We start from the raw sequence: 18,519 nt of genomic DNA on the forward strand, positions 1-18,519 counted from the left end.
TAAAGAAGTGCCGATCTCTCAAAGTGGATGGAAATGCAGAAGTAGGAAAACAGGAGACCCAGGAAGATATGGGTACTGAAGAATGACCTCAAGAAGCTGAACCTGTCAGGCAAGTTGACAAAGGACCAAGATACCTGGCGTCTAGCTGTACTCAAGATGATCCATACCCTGCAGCAGAAGTGTTAAGACCAATCCTTTTGGTGATGTGAAGCATTCATAGACAAATCACTTAAAAGTGCCCCATGAGGTGCCATGTAAAAGTACCCAGCACACCCTGTAAGTGGTTGGTGCTAGGAAGGGCTTCAAGCCATAGAAACCATGTTGAATCGGACTGGAGTGTAGTGCAGCCCCTCAGATTGCCAGCTCTGGTCACACCATCCAACCTATGCCAGCATGGATAACAGACATTAAATTATGATGTTGATGACACACACATGTATGTATATATATATATATATATATATAAACACATGTACACACACATACATAAAGGTGCATGTATATACATGTATTTATAAGTATGTACATGTGTGTGTTGGGGGTTAATTATAGGAAATTGTCAAATATTGAGATTTTACTTTGATCTGGCTGCTGAAACACACTGCTTATGGTTGTCTGGAACAACTCCTTTACCCATCGGGGTTGGAAGGAAAGGCAGTCCAGTTGCTGATAAAAAATGTTGCAGTTCCTTCTCAGCCTGGGAATAGGCAGCTCCTGAAAATAATTTTATAACAAACATATTACAAAATGTTACAAAAATAAATTATATTGGACACTGTTGAAACAACACTGATATTGCCACATTTATTTACCATCCTAGATCCCTTCTAAAGAAAATTGATTTAATAGACTGGCATGAAGTTACCCACTAACATATTTCAACCATCACCCTCACAAACTTGCTGTCTCCTCTCTCTGCTTTTTTTTTTACCACTACTACAATCAGGGTCAGATTAAGACCAATAGAGGCCTTAAGCACTTAAGAAATGTTGGTATTCTTATATATAGGTAATTCAAAATATAAACAATAATAATAAACCATAAAATAAATTTTTAGTAAAAAGCACCCACTACACTCTTGGAGTGGTTGGCGTTAGGAAGGGCATCCAAGTGTAGAAACTCTGCCAGATCAAGATTGGAGCCTGGTGCAGCCATCTGGTTCGCCAGCCCTCAGTCAAAATCGTCCAACCCATGCTAACATGGAAAGCGGACATTAAACGATGATGATGATGAAAATGAAACAAAACTAACAATAAGATGAGAAATAGTGCATTAAATTCCCCAGTTTAGAGAGAGGCCCTAAAAAGGCCATGAGGCAGAGTACCTTCTTCCAAACTAAATCAAAATTAAAAGAAAAAGTAAGATAAAAATGCCTTTGTATGGAGAAAACTTCGGTATTTGTATTAGCATGGGTTGGACGATTTGACTGAGGGCTGGTGAACCAGATGGCTCCACCAGGCTCCAATCTTGATCTGGCAGAGTTTCAACAGCTGGATGCCCTTCCTAATGCCAGCCACTCTGAGAGTGTAGTGGGTGCTTTTATGTGCCACCGGCACGGGGGCCAGTAAGGCGGTACTGGCAACGACCTCACTCGAATCTTTTTGATGGAAACACAGTAAAAGCGGTGTTTTAAACAATATTTAGCCTCTTGGTGCAGAAGGAACTGCAAATATCTCAATAAATGTGTGTATGTGTTATTATATAGAATGCTATCTTACCTTTACCAATGATGACCAAAGGTTTATGGGCAGCGGAGAGGACTTGGAGGGCTTTTCTAATGTCTTCAAGAGGGGCATGTGCTCTTGGAGAATCAGGACACTTTTGGCACCATCTGTTGATAAATGCAAGTTATTGGAACTAGTTAATCGATTATATATCAAATTCAAAAATTATTTTACTGTACAAAAGTGAAAAAAAAAATGTTTTTTATATATATATAAAAATGCACTTAAAGGCAGATGGAGGACAAGAAACATGACATTAAAAATAAGAACCTTAAAAGGTAAGAAATGTGAATATATATATATATTCTTTTACTCTTTTACTTGTTTCAGTCATTTGACTGTGGCCATGCTGGAGCACCGCCTTTAGTCGAGCAATTCAACCCCAGGACTTATTCTTTGTAAGCCTAGTATTTATTTTATCGGTCTCCTTTGCTGAACTGCCAAGTTACAGGGACCTAAACACACCAGCATCGGTTGTCAAGTGATGTTGGAGGGACAAACACAGACACACACACATATATATATATATACACACACATATATATGTATATACACGTGTAAAACCACACAGATGGCATGAGTTCACACCGTCAACACAAAAATGAAAAATATACAAGAGCACACAAGATCATAGCAAAATATAACAAAAGAAAAATATTTTAAGTTGATAAAGAAGGAAGTCCAAATACAATAGGTAAAGGAAAATAGGTTTATACTGTCACTTGCTATGTTTTTGTAGAGGGGAACCAAAATCTCAAAATACAACTAGTGGCTTGCAGGAAGGTACCAAAGGATTCTGTATGTACAAATGGATATATGTAAAAAGTAAATGTTAACCATTAACCTTTCTTTGGCCAGCTACATCTGCTTAGAGCCTATTTTCTTACATTCCTGATTCACAGTCTCAGGCTTGCATAGACAAGAGGCAGCTTTTCTAACATAATGAAAGAGCCTAAACTACAACTATAAGTTAATAAGAGAGCCTCTACACAATCGCTTCACCTGTTAGGAACAGATGTCACATCTCACCTCAAATTCCACCTTATTGTCTAGATAAGAAACTCTAAACTTCTTGAATCTGTGGATCTGTCTAAGGATGATAGAAGATGTCTTTGTAGTGACGCTACTATGGAAATTTCAGCACGCATGCACAGAATTGGATTACTTCCAGTAGGCCACTGGAAGTTCCCTCATGCGCAGGAACTGCAACCTGAAAGCGCAACCGCTAAATCGGTCTTTTTGAAAAAGCAGCCCTAACGAGCGGACGTGGCTAAAACTTCTCTCAGGGAAAACCCTACACACAGAGAAGCTCTCTCTTCGAAATGGGAATGAACACCGTATCTTCTTGGCTTACCCGAGTGAACATTTATGTACAGTCCTGAGGACTTGGCTGCTGGTTCGCCCATAAGAAATATATAGGTATATATTTTACCTGTGAACCCGAAGAATAAAGTACTATTTATTGTTATCGAAGACAGCTGGATTTTTGGTTTCTTCTCTTTGACTTGTATGTGACAAGATAAGACCAGACACCCCTCCAGTGTTCTAGAACTCTCATCTTGTTACATCTTCTTTGTAACCTGCTCACTATTGTCACAATATATTCGAGTCCACAGAGTGGATATTTGTATTTAGTTTCCCTTAAAATTAAACAGATAATACACAAATCTCACTCTGGAGAGGGTGTGGGTCTAGAGAATATTTTTGAACTCATTCATAGAAGCTGATGAATTGCTTGTCAGTTTTACAGGACAGCATGTACCTAGAGTAAGTGTACAACCATGTGGTAACTACTTGCAGCATGGATTTATACCAACCTGTGGGATCTATTCACAAAAGGCTATTATACCACCCTTGATACCTGCTTACAGTAAGTGTTTAAAGAAGTCTGTAGTACTGATTTCTGACAAGGAATTCTACTACTGTATGGTACCAACTTACTGTAGGGATCTATACCAATTTGTGGACTTATTAACAACAGGTCATTATACTGCCCTTGATACCAATTTAAAATAAGGGTTAAAAGCAGCCTGTTGTAATGACTTCCAATAAGGAATTATATCATTGTGTGACACCTGTTTACCATAGGGAATTATACTTCCTGTGATACCAATCTACAGCAGGGAATATATTATGCAGCAGCACTTAGCAGAGAATATAACATAATATAATATAAATATAGAAATTATAATGCATTGAAGTACCTAATTACAACAAGAAATATATTCTGTGGTACCAACTTATATCACAGAATTTTAATACCTAATGATTCATAGACAGCAGTGAAGTATATAATCCTGTGGTACCTAAATACAGCAAGGTTATAAAACCCTATAGTACCTATTGCCAGCAGAGGATTATACCACTGTAGGTACCTACTTGCAGTAAGAAATCTTACTTCCTGTGACACTTGGAGCTGTGGTACCTACTTGGTGATACACACAAATGAAGCCAGTAAGTGGAATATGAACCACAAACATCTCAGCTGGTTGTCTGTTACTGAATCATTTGACTATATCTGCTCTCTTAACTAAGAATATGGATAATGTTATGTTTTTATGTTAGTTGAAAACTAATCCAAACGTTTCTGTATCATGAAACTAAACAATTTGATTAAGGGTTGATAAGATTTGTGGAGGCGCGTGGCTTAGTGGTTAGGGTGTCAGCATCATGATTGTAAAGATTGTGGTTTTGATTCCTGGACTGGGTGACGCGTTGGGTTCTTGAGCAAAACACTTCATTTCACATTGCTCCAGTCCACTCAGCTGGCAAAAATGAGTAACGCTGCGATGGACTGGTGTCCCATCCAGCTGGGGAACACATACACCATTGAATCTGGGAAACCGGGCCCATGAGCCTGGCTAGGCTTTAAAAGGGAGCATTTATTTTATTTATTTAAAGCCAAAATACAAGCAAGCTTTGGTTCAAGAAAAGTAGAGAATTTTTATAAACATGTACTCACACAACTGATGAAGAATCAACAGCAGCTGTTATCATATCAGCTGGTAGATCTAAGTAGCTAACTCCAGGACGTCCATAAAGAGAAATTCTTACAGCCTAATATGAAATGGAGAAAAGACTTTAAAGTTATATGATCAACATTATCATCATTTTATTTTCCAATATCACATATATAAGGGTAAAGGGTAAAGACTCCCTTCAGTCATGAATGACCATGGGACTGCACCTAGAAACTTCCCCTGCATGGCACAAGCCTGGGGAAGACCAGCAGTTGACCATGCATACCAGTCTCTCATCTCCAAACCACCAATGTTGTCCAATGAAAAAGTAAAGGTTGATACAGCCTGACACCAGAAATGTTGAAACTAATTTTTACAGAGGAGTGAATTGGAGCAACATGAAATAAAGTGTCTTGCTCAAGAATACAACACACAACCCAGTCTGATAATCAGACTTTCAACCTATCATCATCATTGTTCGACCGTCGTCGAGACAATGGAATTTACTATGTTACACCAGACTTCACGGTCCATCATAGCATTACGGAAGTCCTGTTGCTGGATGCCTGTATCCCTGGAGATTACATCAGAGTAGGAGAGTGTGCGCCCTCTGGTATCGCGAGCAGATGGCTTCAACCTAACAATTATAGGCTTGGTGCTCTAACCACTGAGCCATGTGCCTTCACATATATACTTCATACAATATCATGTGTTGAGAGTTGGAACAAACTGCCGGCATCAGTTGTTAGTTATCGGAGCACTGCATCCTTCAAAACTTCCATGCTTCCTGAGATTTGCCAACACTACACCTGATTTTCTCCCCTCCATACACATGCAAGCATGTATCTGACTCATGCACTGTTCACTTCCCAGACATTTGTACATTACTGCATATGCTTTATAGGAGATAATGGTGTCGTTGAGACCAAAAGGTGTCAGGTAAATGCTACACAGCCTTGGTTTTTTATCTTATTATGCAAAAAATTCTTGCATATGCTTTATACACACTTTTGACAAGTTGTGGTGCACCTGAGCACTGTATACAATAATTTCATTATTATTATTATTATTATTATTATTATTTAAAGCAAGATAGAGGAACATGAAGAAGTGCCTTGCTATTGAGAAGATGCATGGCTACCTGTATTATGGTGAAGGCACATGGCTCAGTGGTTAGGGCATCAGGCTGTGTGTTATGGTCTTGAGCAAGACACTTTATTTCATGTTGCTCCAGTTCACTCAGCTGTAGAAATGAACTGCGACATCACTGGTGCCAAGCTGAATCGGCCTTTGCCTTTCCCTTGGATGACACTGGTGGCATGGAGAGGAGAGGCTGATATGCATAGGCAAATGATGGTCTCCCATAAACAACCTTGCCCCAACTTGTGCCTCGGAGAGTAACTTTCTAGGTGCAATCCCATGGTCATTCATGACTGAAAGAGGTCTTTACCTGTATTATATAAAGGCATCATTGAAAATAATTTCTCTTTTGCTCATAATCTAACAGATTAACACAACATACATTTGAGCTGTGCAGGTGGCATGTAAAAAACACCATTTCAGCATGGCCGTTGCCAGTACCGCCTAACTGGCCCTCATGCCGGTGGCACGTAAAAGCACCCACTACACTTTCGGAGTGGTTGGCATTAGGAAGGGCATCCAGCTGTAGAAACTCTGCCAGATCAGATTGGAGCCTGGTGCAGCCATCTAGTTCACCAGTCCTCAGTCAAATCGTCCAACCCATGCTAGCATGGAAAGCGGACGTTAAACAATGAACAAACGTCCAAAAACTTTTCCAAGTAATACATCCTTTATTTCTTTCACCAATATGCTTCTCTCCAATATCATCCCAATTCAAACCAACACAGTCTCATAATTCAGAACATTTCATGCCAATAACAAGCTCTTAAAAACTCATTTAAAACTTGCAAGTTTAAAGTTTTCATAAAAAATTTCTTGCTGAGAGAACACATTAAACACACACATAAGAACTGACTCCCTAAAAGAAAACAAATAAACAATTATCAATACTTACAGCTTCTACAAAAACTGGAATCCGTTGTAGACAGCTGGGTCGGGCACTGTACTTGCAGAAATTTCTGGCATATTCCACCTTTAAAAAAAAATGTAGTTTATTTTTTTTTAAAGTAAAACTTCTCTTAATATGCACACAGATCTTACCCTGTTTATATAACTGAAAGAAATGCTTGACAAGGCCAGCAATTTTGGGGAAGGGGTAAGTCAATTACATCAACCTCATTGCTCAACTGATACTTATTTTATAAACTCCAGAAGGATGAAAAGCAAAGTTAACCTCAGTGGAATTTGAACTCAGAATATTCAGACAAGCAAAACGCTGCTAAGAATTTTAACCAAATGTTAACAATTCTACCAGCTTACCACTGCAGCAATTTTTGTCTGGTTCCCAAAGCATCAAGTGCCGAAAATGAACTTTCTTATCTTCCATTTTAAAGGGAATACAGAATTAACACAGGTTATAGGAACATAAACCTTCTTCCATGAAAAGATAGCTTAAACTGTGTCCTAAATGGAGGTGTAGTCAAATCCTATTTTATGGACTCAACCATGTTCTAAAATAAGTCGAAAGGTAAGCTACTATAAATTGGCACAAACTTTCCGAACAACACATTAATAACAAAAAATAGAAGCAAAAGTCATTTTTTTTCTCTTATATAGGCACAGACAGGGCTGTGTGGTAGGAAGTTTGCTTCCCAACCACATGATTCCAGGTTCAGTCCAAATGTGTGGCACCTTGGGAAAGTGTCTTCTACTATAGCCTCAAGCCAACCAAAGCCTTCTGAGTGGATTTGGTAGATGGAAACTGAAAGAAGTCCATCATGTGTGTGTGTGTGCAGGAGTGGCTGTGTGGTAAGAAGCTTGCTTCCCAACCACATTGTTCCGTGTTCAGTCCCACTGCATGGCACCTTGGGTAAGTGTCTTCTACTAAAGCCTCAGGCCAACCAAAGCCTTGTGAATGGATTTGGTAGATGGAAACTGAAAGAAGCCCACCATGTATATATACATGTATATATGTTTACGTGTTTGTTTCTTTGTTTATACCCCCGCCATCGCTTGACAACTGATGTTGGTGTGTTTTTGTCTCTCTGTAACTTAGCAGTTCAGCAAAAGAGACCAATAGAATAAGTACTAGGCTTACAAAGAATAAGTTCTGGGGTCAATTTGTTCAACTAAAGGCTGTGCTCCAGCATGGCCACAGTCAAATGACTGAAAAGAGTAAAAGAGTATATATGTAAGTGTGGCTGTATGCTTAAGATGTTTGGCTTGAGACCATGTGGTTCTGAGTTCAATCCCACAGCATGGCAATTTGAGCAAGTGTCTTTTAACATAGCTCTGTCTGGCCCCGTGTCGGTGGCACGTAAAAGCACCATCCGTTCGTGTCCGTTGCCAGCATCGCCTGGCCCCGTGCCGGTGACACGTAAAAGCACCATCCGTTCGTGGCCGTTCGCCAGCTCTGTCTGGCACCTGTGCAGGTGGCACGTAAAAAACACCCACTACACTCGCGGAGTGGTTGGCGTTAGGAAGGGCATCCAGCCGTAGAAACATTGCCAGATCTGACTGGGCCTGACGAAGCCTTCCAGCTTCACAGACCCCAGTTGACCCGTCCAACCCATGCTAGCATGGAAAGCGGACGCTAAATGATGATGATGATGATGATGAAGAAATTAGCTATTTTTAGGTAGGTATTGAATGTGATTCTTAATCCCAGTTGATTGAAGGTGCTAAGATATGTCCTAAAAGGTTACATCTGGGACCACATTGTCTAATGTGTCTTTCTTTTCTTAAGATTGTAGAGTATAAATTGAACGAAATTTGGCTGCTATTTCTAAGCAGGTCCAGCAACCACATGGAGGCTCCTTCATTGGCTTGGGTAAAATTAAGAAGGGAGGTAACTTTGAAGAGTGCAGTTAAGAGTTGGGTGTAAGGTAAGAACGTAAACCAAGCAATAGGGGATAACAAAAGTAAAGGCAGTGATGGTAAATGGTAATGATGGCAGCAGAGGACGCAGTGGTAAACTGTCTCACCATTACCATAACCATCTCCTTCAATTATTATATAGATGATGGACAAAAGAAGTCAGACAACACATGTATCAGTATCTGAAGATATACTTACCTGTGGGTATTCTTGAAAAGCTCCCATGCCTTCCTGTTGTCTCTCACAAGAACCCCCAATAAGTAACATTGGCCTGGAAGAAATACACCAGGTTAGTAAATCCCATTTAGGAGACTGAAAGCATTTAATCTTTATATATAAAAGTGAAGTTGTGTGTCTGTCTCCTACGATTTAGATTCCTAACTACTCCCACATTTTGCGGTGCAGTTTAACCAAAACCGGGTATCTTATAGTCGTGATTCATATCGAGCCCTTCTGGGTATTAGCGCGCGTCTATGATGAGTCTACGATTTAAAAAAAAATTTACCATAATTTTTTTCCATTTTAATGCATTTTTTCGCTATTATATAAGGGAAGTAACTCTCTAAAAATGTCTACGATGAGTCAACGATTTAAAAAAAATTTACCATAATTTTTTTTCTAGTTTTAATGCATTTTTTTGCTAATTTTTGGCTATAACTCTCTAAAAATGGTTATATAGTTATTTCCCTTACAAACCCGAGCAACGCCGGGCGACACTGCTAGTAATACATAATATAGGAACGACGATGGTAAATTTTACAATATAGCTAAATGTAAATAGAATTTTTTAATTCCAGTCTTATATAATCTTATAATCATTGTTAAAACAACATTTTAGGATGTGATCACACAGCCATAACGAGATCACTGGTTGCTATGGTGACAACAATGAAGATGAGGATCAAAAATGAGTAGGAACGGAAACTACTGTGCATTGTGAAAAAAAAAATTGTGGTTTAACATTGATGCTATCTGCAGCAATCTGCACCAACTTAATAATGATTTCTTTCAACTAAGCATCAAACAGTCTTAAAAAGTAAAACACTGCTATTATTGGCTTGTTTACATTGCACAATATATTACTGGTACTTATTCTACTGATAAGTGGCAAACAAATACATACCAACAATTCTCCATAGCGTTGGAAGCACCAGCAAGAGCATGTACTAAACCAGGACCTGAGACTACAAGACAAGCTGCTGGTCTGAAAATATAGGAACAAATTATAGCATTGGATGATATTTAGGCAGAATTTTCTGTAGCACTGGATAAATATAACAACAATCTTTAATGGTGCTGGATACATTTTTGAGGCAAATCTTTGTAGTATTGCAGGGACTACATTATATAGTGTTGGTGGATATAACAACTCTTTTATAGGAATTGGTAAATTGCAGTTCGTTTTTGGATTTGGTTTGCAAGATTCTTTATATGATTTTGTGTATTGAAGCATATTCTGTTGTGTCTGGGGAGAGTCATTTTCTTTTTGTGCCTTATTATGTAACACACTCACCGGTAAAATTTCCACTTTTTTCTTATTTTTATTGTCCTAAAATTTTCATTGTGTCTTGCAACCTTTTCAATAGTTTTGAAAATTTTAGTACAATAAAAATAAGAAAGAAGTGGAAATTTTACCGGTGAGTGTGTTACATAATAAGGCACAAAAAGAAAATGACTCTCCCCAGACACAACAGAATTCTTTATAGCATTGGATAAATTTAACCATCTGCAGCAATAAGCAAATAACAGGAAAACCTTTATAATTTGGGGGCAAATTTAGGGATAATTTTTCATAAAAATGATTAAAATTAGGGGTAATTCTTTTTTATAACATTGAGTAAACTTAGAACAAATTCTTTGGAGTAATGAATAACTGTGGGAGCAATCATAGGTATGCTTTGATATATTTCAGGTTACTTTTTTTTATAGCATCAGGTAAAGTTAGCAATAGTGTTAGTGATTAAAGTCAGGGTAGATGTTTACCTGGCTTGTGAATCACAAAGATACACGGGGTTGGGGCTTATACTCAGTTTCCAGAATATGAAACAAATGATAGGCAAATATCATTCCTTGACTACAAGACTGGTTTGTCACAGGAAACTCTCCCCACAGATGGAAACAGATTGAATTAAACCTATATTGCAAACTAATGTATTAATCATCAAATCCATAGGTTGTTACTGATTACATCATTGTGTTGTTTATCATCTTGGGTCAATTCAGACTAGATAGAACTATGATCAAAAAGCATTCCAGCTGTGACCATCCTATCTTCTATCCAGATATAAAGTATCTGGAACTACATTATCCAACATGTAGTTCCTTTTTGAATATGGTAGCGTATCTGGGATTTAAGGCTGTAATGTCTAAAATATCTTAGATTAACCATATAAAGTCTCTCTCATTGGCTCATGTTTCTTCTGGTGAGTTATAGCATCATGTGGTACACCTAGGTGGACTTAGCTACTTAGAGGCTAAAGCAACATACATATATGAATCACTAACATTCAAATCCTGCATTAAAGCATTAGAGGAATGCCTTGGATGTTTTTTCCAGAAATTTGTGGTCTGGGTTCAAATCCTGTCGTTGATCTAAAAAGGGGTGTTGTAACTGAATATAAACCATGTTGATGACTTCACCAGACCATTGAAAGCTGGCAAGTTTCATGAGAATTGCCTTAACTCTTTTAACAACCTTGGCAAAAAGAAAGTAAAAACTATTCTGAAATAGAAACATAGAGACAAGTAACCACAACATGAAGAACTATTCCTGAAAATAAATCCAAACAGAAAGGTTACTAATGAATTCAAATGGAGATTAATACAAATTTCTAACATTGACACAAAGCCACACATTTTGGAAGAGGATATGATGGCTCAATACAGGGCAGGCTTTGCTGGCTTCTGCTATCTTGCTGAACAAGAGGCAATGTTAAAGGTTATATTTTGGAAACTTCTGCACCTTAAGGGAATACAAAGGCCACTCAGTTACATTGGTATTATTAGTTCAGACACACAACATGAAATTTAGACCTTACTAAAGCTAATGGGAGACAGAAATTCTTGGTACAGTATTGTGAAATGTGTCTCAGTTATGGATGCTTGAAGATGAGAAAATAGTTGAGTATATATAATACCAGTACTTGACAAGCACTTTAGTTTATTAATGTATTGGAAGGATGAAAGGCAAAGCTGATCTTGACAGTATTTGAACTCTATGTAATGGTTTGTAAATTTTTTTAAAAATCACAAAAAACCATAAGAAGCATTTTGTCTGAGGTCCTAATGATTCTTCTTAACTACAATCCTCAATAGAAATATATATTAACTAGCAGTATCGCCCAGCGTTGCTCAGGTTTGTTTTCTTTTCGACCCTTTAGAATTGGAAAAGTAAAAATGTTGCATTATGTAGCTTGTTATTCTCTTTAAGTGAACATTTTTCTGGTTGAAATACAGCGAAAAATGACGACACAGCAGTAAAAAAATCGTAAAAAATAGGGATTTTCATAGAAATAAAGCACCTTTTTGATGTAAATAATTTTTGGCCTTAACATGGTCTGATTTGAATTTTATCTTCAACAGAATGAAGAACAAGCCTTCTTCTATCATACTCTCAATTTTGGTCAACTTGCACCGTAGGGTCTTGGAGGAGATAGTGTTAGTTGAAGGCTACCAAACCTGCCACACACACACAGACAACTTCAGCTTTATATATAGAGATTTGCAAAAAACAGAGAGTAACATAAAGCTACTTATAAACTGTTTAGTATCCATTTTTACAAGTATTAATGTATATTTTGGTTATAGGCAGTATTTCCAGCTGGTCAAGAAACCATGTAAAGATGTCATTGATATCTATTTTTGGCAGTAAGGTGAAAGAAATAAGGTACATAGAATCAAGTTTATTTCCCAGACATACAATAACATGAACAAAACATCATCTTTAAGAAACTTGTCATTCAATATTGCAGTCATTAAGCCATTTCTACTAAAAGCTTACTTGCTGAAGGGTAGGGAGATTATAGTTCAATATTGTAGCTCACTCATGGGAAGGCAGCAAGCTGGCGTCGTTAGCAACTGGGCAAAATGCAAAGTGGCATTTTGTATGTCATTACATTCTGAGTTCAAATTCTGCCAAGGTTGATTTTACCTTTTATCCTTTTGGCATTGATAAAATAAGTATCAGTTGAGCATTGGGGTCAATGTAATCAACTTACCCCCTCCTCTGAAACTGCTGGCCTTGTGCCAAAATTGAAATTAATATTATTGCTCTTAGGCTATTCCAGTGTAATGCTTGTAGCCCAATACTATAACCACTGAGCTCACAGATTGCAGTTCAGTAATGTAACCACTGAGGTATTCCATATCTACCATCAGTTTACTGACTAGAGGGGAGACACCATGTATCATAGTGAGTGGGGTACAACCTTCTGATGGTTCAATCCAGGCCAGCCTTGATCTAGAAAAGACTAACGATAAAAGGCTTTCTATCTATGACATTCCATCCTGTTTCCAAACATTGTATCGAGGACTTAGACTTACTAGTGTGTAGTTAACAAGCAGTGCTGATTTAAAATCCTGTCATCATCATCATCATCGTTTAACGTCCGCTTTCCATGCTAGCATGGGTTGGACGATTTTGACTAAGGGCTGGCGAACCAGATGGCTGCACCAGGCTCCAATCTGATCTGGCAGAGTTTCTACAGCTGGATGCCCTTCCTAATGCCAACCACTCCGAGAGTGTAGTGGGTGCTTTTATGTGCCATGGTCTTGGAAAAGGCAATGGGGGATCTACTCCAGTGAATCATTTTCATATCCTGAAATTTGGAGATTTGTCAAAAACTTAATCTTTCCATAACATTGATGAGTTACGGCATTTTGAGAAGATGACTGAAGGCCTATCTTCAAGTAGTGATTCTGTGATGACAAGTCTGGACTCAGCAATAACATCTAATGAAATACTTGTAAAATTGAGAGAGTTTCAACTGTTTATTGTAGTTATTTGTTAAAAGAAATAAAAAATTTGACATAGATCAGTGCTACTTAAAGTGGTGGTCCATGGCACCAGTCCACAGTGAGTTTCCAGAAAAGAAAGAAACATAAAATACTTATGTAATATTGTATGATACTTCCGAGGATTGACTACTGTTCTCAGTTGTGGACACCAACAACAAAAGGCCAACTATCTAAGATAGAATCGCTCCAAAGAAATTTTACCTCATACTTCTCAGAAACGAGGGACCTGGACTATTGGCAAAGACTCAAAACCTTGAGGATGTACTCAATAGAAAGAAGATTTGAACGATACCGAATTATATACATTTGGAAAATGATAGAGCAGAAGGTGCCAAACTTTGGTATCAAAACCTACCACTCACTGCGCCACGGAAGACGCTGCCAGCTGCCACCAATCAACAAAAAGGCTGGCCAGGCAGCAAAAACCCTGCGAGAATCAAGTCTGTTGGTTCGAGGAGCACAACTGTTCAACTCCATTCCGGTACATGTCAGAAATCTATCAGGATGCAGTGTGGAATCATTCAAATTGCAACTGGATAGATACTTAAGCACCATTAGAGATGAACCCCATCTCCCAGGATATACACAACGAGCACAAACTGACTCAAACTCGCTCCTACACATGTCAAAATTAAGCAGAGAATACAACCTGGCAACCACACCAGACTCTGAGGGTGGAGTCTTCGACTTGGCCTGAGCATGGACTCAAACCCAAATGAAATGAAAATGGAAAAATAGGCACAGGAGTGGCTGTGTAGTAAGCAGCTTGCTTACCAACCACATGATTTCAGGTTCAGTCCCACAGCATGGCACCTTGGACAAGTGTTTTCTACTATAGCCTCGGGCCGACCAAAGCCTTGTGAGTGGATTTGGTATTGGAAACTGGAAGAAGCCTATCGTATATGTGTATATATATATATATATGCGTGTGTTTGTGTGTTTGTTTGTCTCCCCAACATCGCTTGACAACCGATGCTGGTATGTTTGCGTCCCCGTAACTTAGTGGTTCGGCACAAGAGACTGATAGAATAAGTACTAGGCTTACAAAGAATAAGTCTTGGGGTCGATTTGCTCGACTAAAGGTGGTGCTCCAGCATGGCCTCAGTCAAATGACTGAAACAAGTAAAAGAGTATATGATGAAAAAAATTGTCAACTTTTATTATATTCATTATATATATTGTTTCCAGTATAAATTAATATTACTAAGAAATATTACTGGTCCTTGGCACATTGGAAAAAAAAACTGCCAGTACACCACATCACATAGTTTGAGAAGCACTGACATGGATTATATCTATATCTGAATTACTTGAACAATTGTTCACATGGCTGAGTGGTCTTTATCCAGTAGTAATGCAGCAGCAACATCTGTTTCCAATTAGTACGCTGGGTGAAATGCGTAGCCGTATTTCGTCTCCCGTTATGTTCTGAGTTCAAATTCCATCGAGGTCGACTTTGTCTTTCATCCTTTCAGGGTCGATAAATTAAGTACCAGTTAAGTACTGGGGTGGATGTAATCGACTTAATCCGTTTGTCTGTCCTTGTTTGTCCCCTCTGTGTTTAGCCCCTTGTGGGTAGTAAAGAAATGTTTCCAATTAAAGTGAACAAAAGTGCCTCGCTCTATTTTTATTTTCATTGATGCAAGTAAAATATGTGCCCGGTTTTAATTTTTTTCACTGAAATAAGATATCTGATACACCACAAGGCCCAGTGCTCAAATGATACACCACAAGGACCATTGCAAGATTTGAATTCCTCCTATACCAAGAAAAAGAATAATTTACCTTCTTGTTAGGTAACCAATCACACTAGCAGCGTAAGAAGCCTGGAAGACAAAATTGCACACCATTAGAAAAGCAACAGGAACTAAAAACTAAATTATATCTTTTTGCTCTCCAAGCTTTTATTTACAGTCAATTAGGTTAGTCAAACACAATAAGTAAATGTTGACCATAAATGCAGGAATGAAATTTGCTTAAGGGATACAAACCCAGTTTTACTGGAGGATTTTCAAGGTGTTTTCATTGTCCTTCTCCACCCACCCCAAAAATTTGGAGGGTGTGCTTGCACCCTTTGCTCTAAAGTCTATGACACTGACTATCATGTCTTCACTCCTGTACTCACCTCACTAACCCTCAAAGACAAGCAAGATCAAAATGATTTTTCTCCCTATTGATTAGAGTGGCTTTGATTGTTAACATCATTGTGAAAGAGTGATCAGTTATTGATTTGCATTAGGTCTATGTTTTTTATTTATTCATTGGAATGGTGTGTATGCAGGAGACATGAACTCTGCAAGTCATTTTGCAGATTATTCATCTAGGAGGGCAGCAATCAAATAAGAGCTGATACAGGCTAGAAAGCTCTCTTTAGTCTAACCACAGACAAACCTTTTTAATGCTGGTGAAGTGATGAAATTCACCATACCATCTTGTAAAAAATACACAACTTTATTATAATACTAGCAGTATCGCCCGACGTTGCTCAGGTTTGTTTCGACCCTTTAGAATTGGAATTTTTGAAAAGTAAAAGTTTTGCATTATGTAGCTTGTTATTCTCTTTAAGTGAACATTTTTCTGGTTGAAATACACTGAAAAATGGCGACACAGCAGTAAAAAAATCGCGATTTTCATAGAAAAAAAAGCACCTTTTTGATGTTAATAATTTTTAGTCTTAACATGGTCTGATTTGAATTTTATCTTTTACGGAATGAAGAGCAACCCTTCTTCTGTCATACTCTCAATTTTGGTCAACTTGCGCTGCAAGGTATCGGAGGAGTAGTGTTAGTTGAAGGCTACTAAACCTGCCACACACACACAGACAACTTCAGCTTTATATATATAGATTATATTGGTACACAAGGTGGGAAGTCATAACACACACACGCATGCAGGCATACATACAAATATGAGCTCCATTGCACAAAGATAATATAGAATAAGAACACACACACACACACACACATATCCTAGCACATGATCACACACACACACATATCCTAGCACATGATCACACATACAAACAGAAGAAGTAGAGCGGAGAAAGATAGAAAGAAACTGTGATCAAGATAGTACAAAGCTGATCCTCAAAACGAAATAATGCAAGAGAAACATCTAAAATAAAGTTTAAACATAAAAGGCTATTAGGCAGCCTGTGATACCGTTTGCAGAGCTCATTACTATTTTGTATATTACATTTCAGTGAATGAATAAAATATGAGGTGCATTCCAGAATTTTGAGACTTTCTTTAACCCTTTCATTACTGGATTTATTTTGAGATTCTCTGTTTTTCTTTCAATTAATTTTAAATATAACAAAGAATTTAGTAAAATAACTTAGTTATCATTCAGCTAGTGTTAGGAACATAAATTGTGACTAAGGTTTGGTGGAAGATTTTAATTCAAAACTTATGAAAACAAGACATTTGTACTACAGAGCTAGGGCCGGTTTCAGCCAGGTTACTCCTTACCCTTTTACTTGTTTCAGTCATTTGACTGCGGCCATGCTGGAGCACCGCCTTTAGTCGAGCAACTCGACCCCAGGACTTATTCTTTGGAAGCCTAGTATTTATTCTATCGGTCTCTTTTGCCGAACTGCTAAGTTACGGGGATGTAAACACACCAGCATCGGTTGTCAAGAGATGTTGGGGGGGGGGGCAAACACAAACATACAAACATATACACACACACACACATATATATACATATATACGATGGGCTTCTTTCAGTTTCCGTCTACCAAATCCACTCACAAGTTGAGGACACTTGCCCAAGGTGCCACGCAGTAGGACTGAACCCTGAACCATGTGGTTGGTAAGCAAGCTACTTACCACACAGCCACTCCTGCATTAGTCATGAAAGGGTTAAGAGAGTCAGCAATAACTACCTTAGATTAGTGTAATTTTAGTATAGCATTACTATACTGCTAATAAGCTGACCTGCCAACTTTTGTTATTCCAGATTGAAGGAAATAACTGTAACAGCACTTTGAACACACCTTACTAAACACTACTTGTCGTAATTCTCTCCTGGTAACCAACCACTTGACAGAGATGAGCATCAAATCTTTCTCTCACCCACCCTACAATCCAGACCTTGCTCCCTGTGACTTTCAGTTGTTCTCTAAGCTGAAGGTGAACATCAGAGGAAGTTGTTTTGAAGACACTGAGAAGATGAAGGAGGCTATGGCAAGAGTCCCAGACACTTCCACTTTGGAGGACTTTGCAAAGAGGCTGAAGTGTTACAACAAGTGCATTGAAGTTAGAGCGTCTTACTTTGAAGAAATTTAGAGTTTTGTACTTCCTTAAAAATAAGTTCCAGTTGAGTACTGGGATAGATGGAATTGACTTTGCTCTAAACTTGCTAGTCTTGGCAAAAATTATCCCCGCCGCTAGATCAACAATACACCATTTTCCCCTTGTGGTTTGTTCTTCTACCATCTTATCTAGAAGTTACAATTTTATGCTCGGACATTTTCAAACTTTTTGGTCCTCTCACACACTTCTATGCAGTAGAGCACTGGAAACCTAGATTGAATTTCAGCCCCTGACACACCTTCAGACCAGAGAAATCAAATCACAGATCTCTGTTCTTCCTTGATGTAGTTGCCAACAGAATAGCCATTTTTATTCTGTAACATAAGAAAGAAAACTGAAGAGATCAAGGTCGAATCTTGGTTACATAACTCCAAGAGTTCCACCCTTTAGCATCCAAGCACCGGAGGCAGTGCAACCAACCTAAAGAAAGTACTGGCAAAAGTGCATGTAATTTTTGACTTCCTCCTGTAGTTCTGAAAACCTTCCACTCTCACCCCAGCCCATTTCAATACTGATGGATGGGAACAGTTTGAGGCTAAAACTGGA

At 38.3% G+C, this 18,519-nt stretch overlaps 1 protein-coding gene across 1 annotated transcript in view; it reads right to left on the reverse strand.

Annotated features, from left to right (window-relative positions):
• The window catches only part of LOC115212767 (2-hydroxyacyl-CoA lyase 1), a 35,179-nt gene that overhangs the window by 11,075 nt on the left and 5,585 nt on the right, over window positions 1-18,519 (reverse strand). Inside the window, exons 3-9 of the mRNA XM_029781444.2 lie at window positions 15,443-15,483; window positions 9,765-9,845; window positions 8,840-8,912; window positions 6,720-6,797; window positions 4,687-4,781; window positions 1,719-1,831; window positions 579-714 (exon numbers count right to left, since the gene is read on the reverse strand). Coding sequence (XP_029637304.1) covers window positions 579-714; window positions 1,719-1,831; window positions 4,687-4,781; window positions 6,720-6,797; window positions 8,840-8,912; window positions 9,765-9,845; window positions 15,443-15,483 — 617 coding nt within the window. The remainder of the gene's footprint in view (window positions 1-578; window positions 715-1,718; window positions 1,832-4,686; window positions 4,782-6,719; window positions 6,798-8,839; window positions 8,913-9,764; window positions 9,846-15,442; window positions 15,484-18,519) is intronic.

This window comes from Octopus sinensis, linkage group LG1 (genome assembly GCF_006345805.1).
Source record: "Octopus sinensis linkage group LG1, ASM634580v1, whole genome shotgun sequence".
Classification (NCBI taxonomy): Eukaryota; Metazoa; Mollusca; class Cephalopoda; order Octopoda; family Octopodidae; genus Octopus; species Octopus sinensis.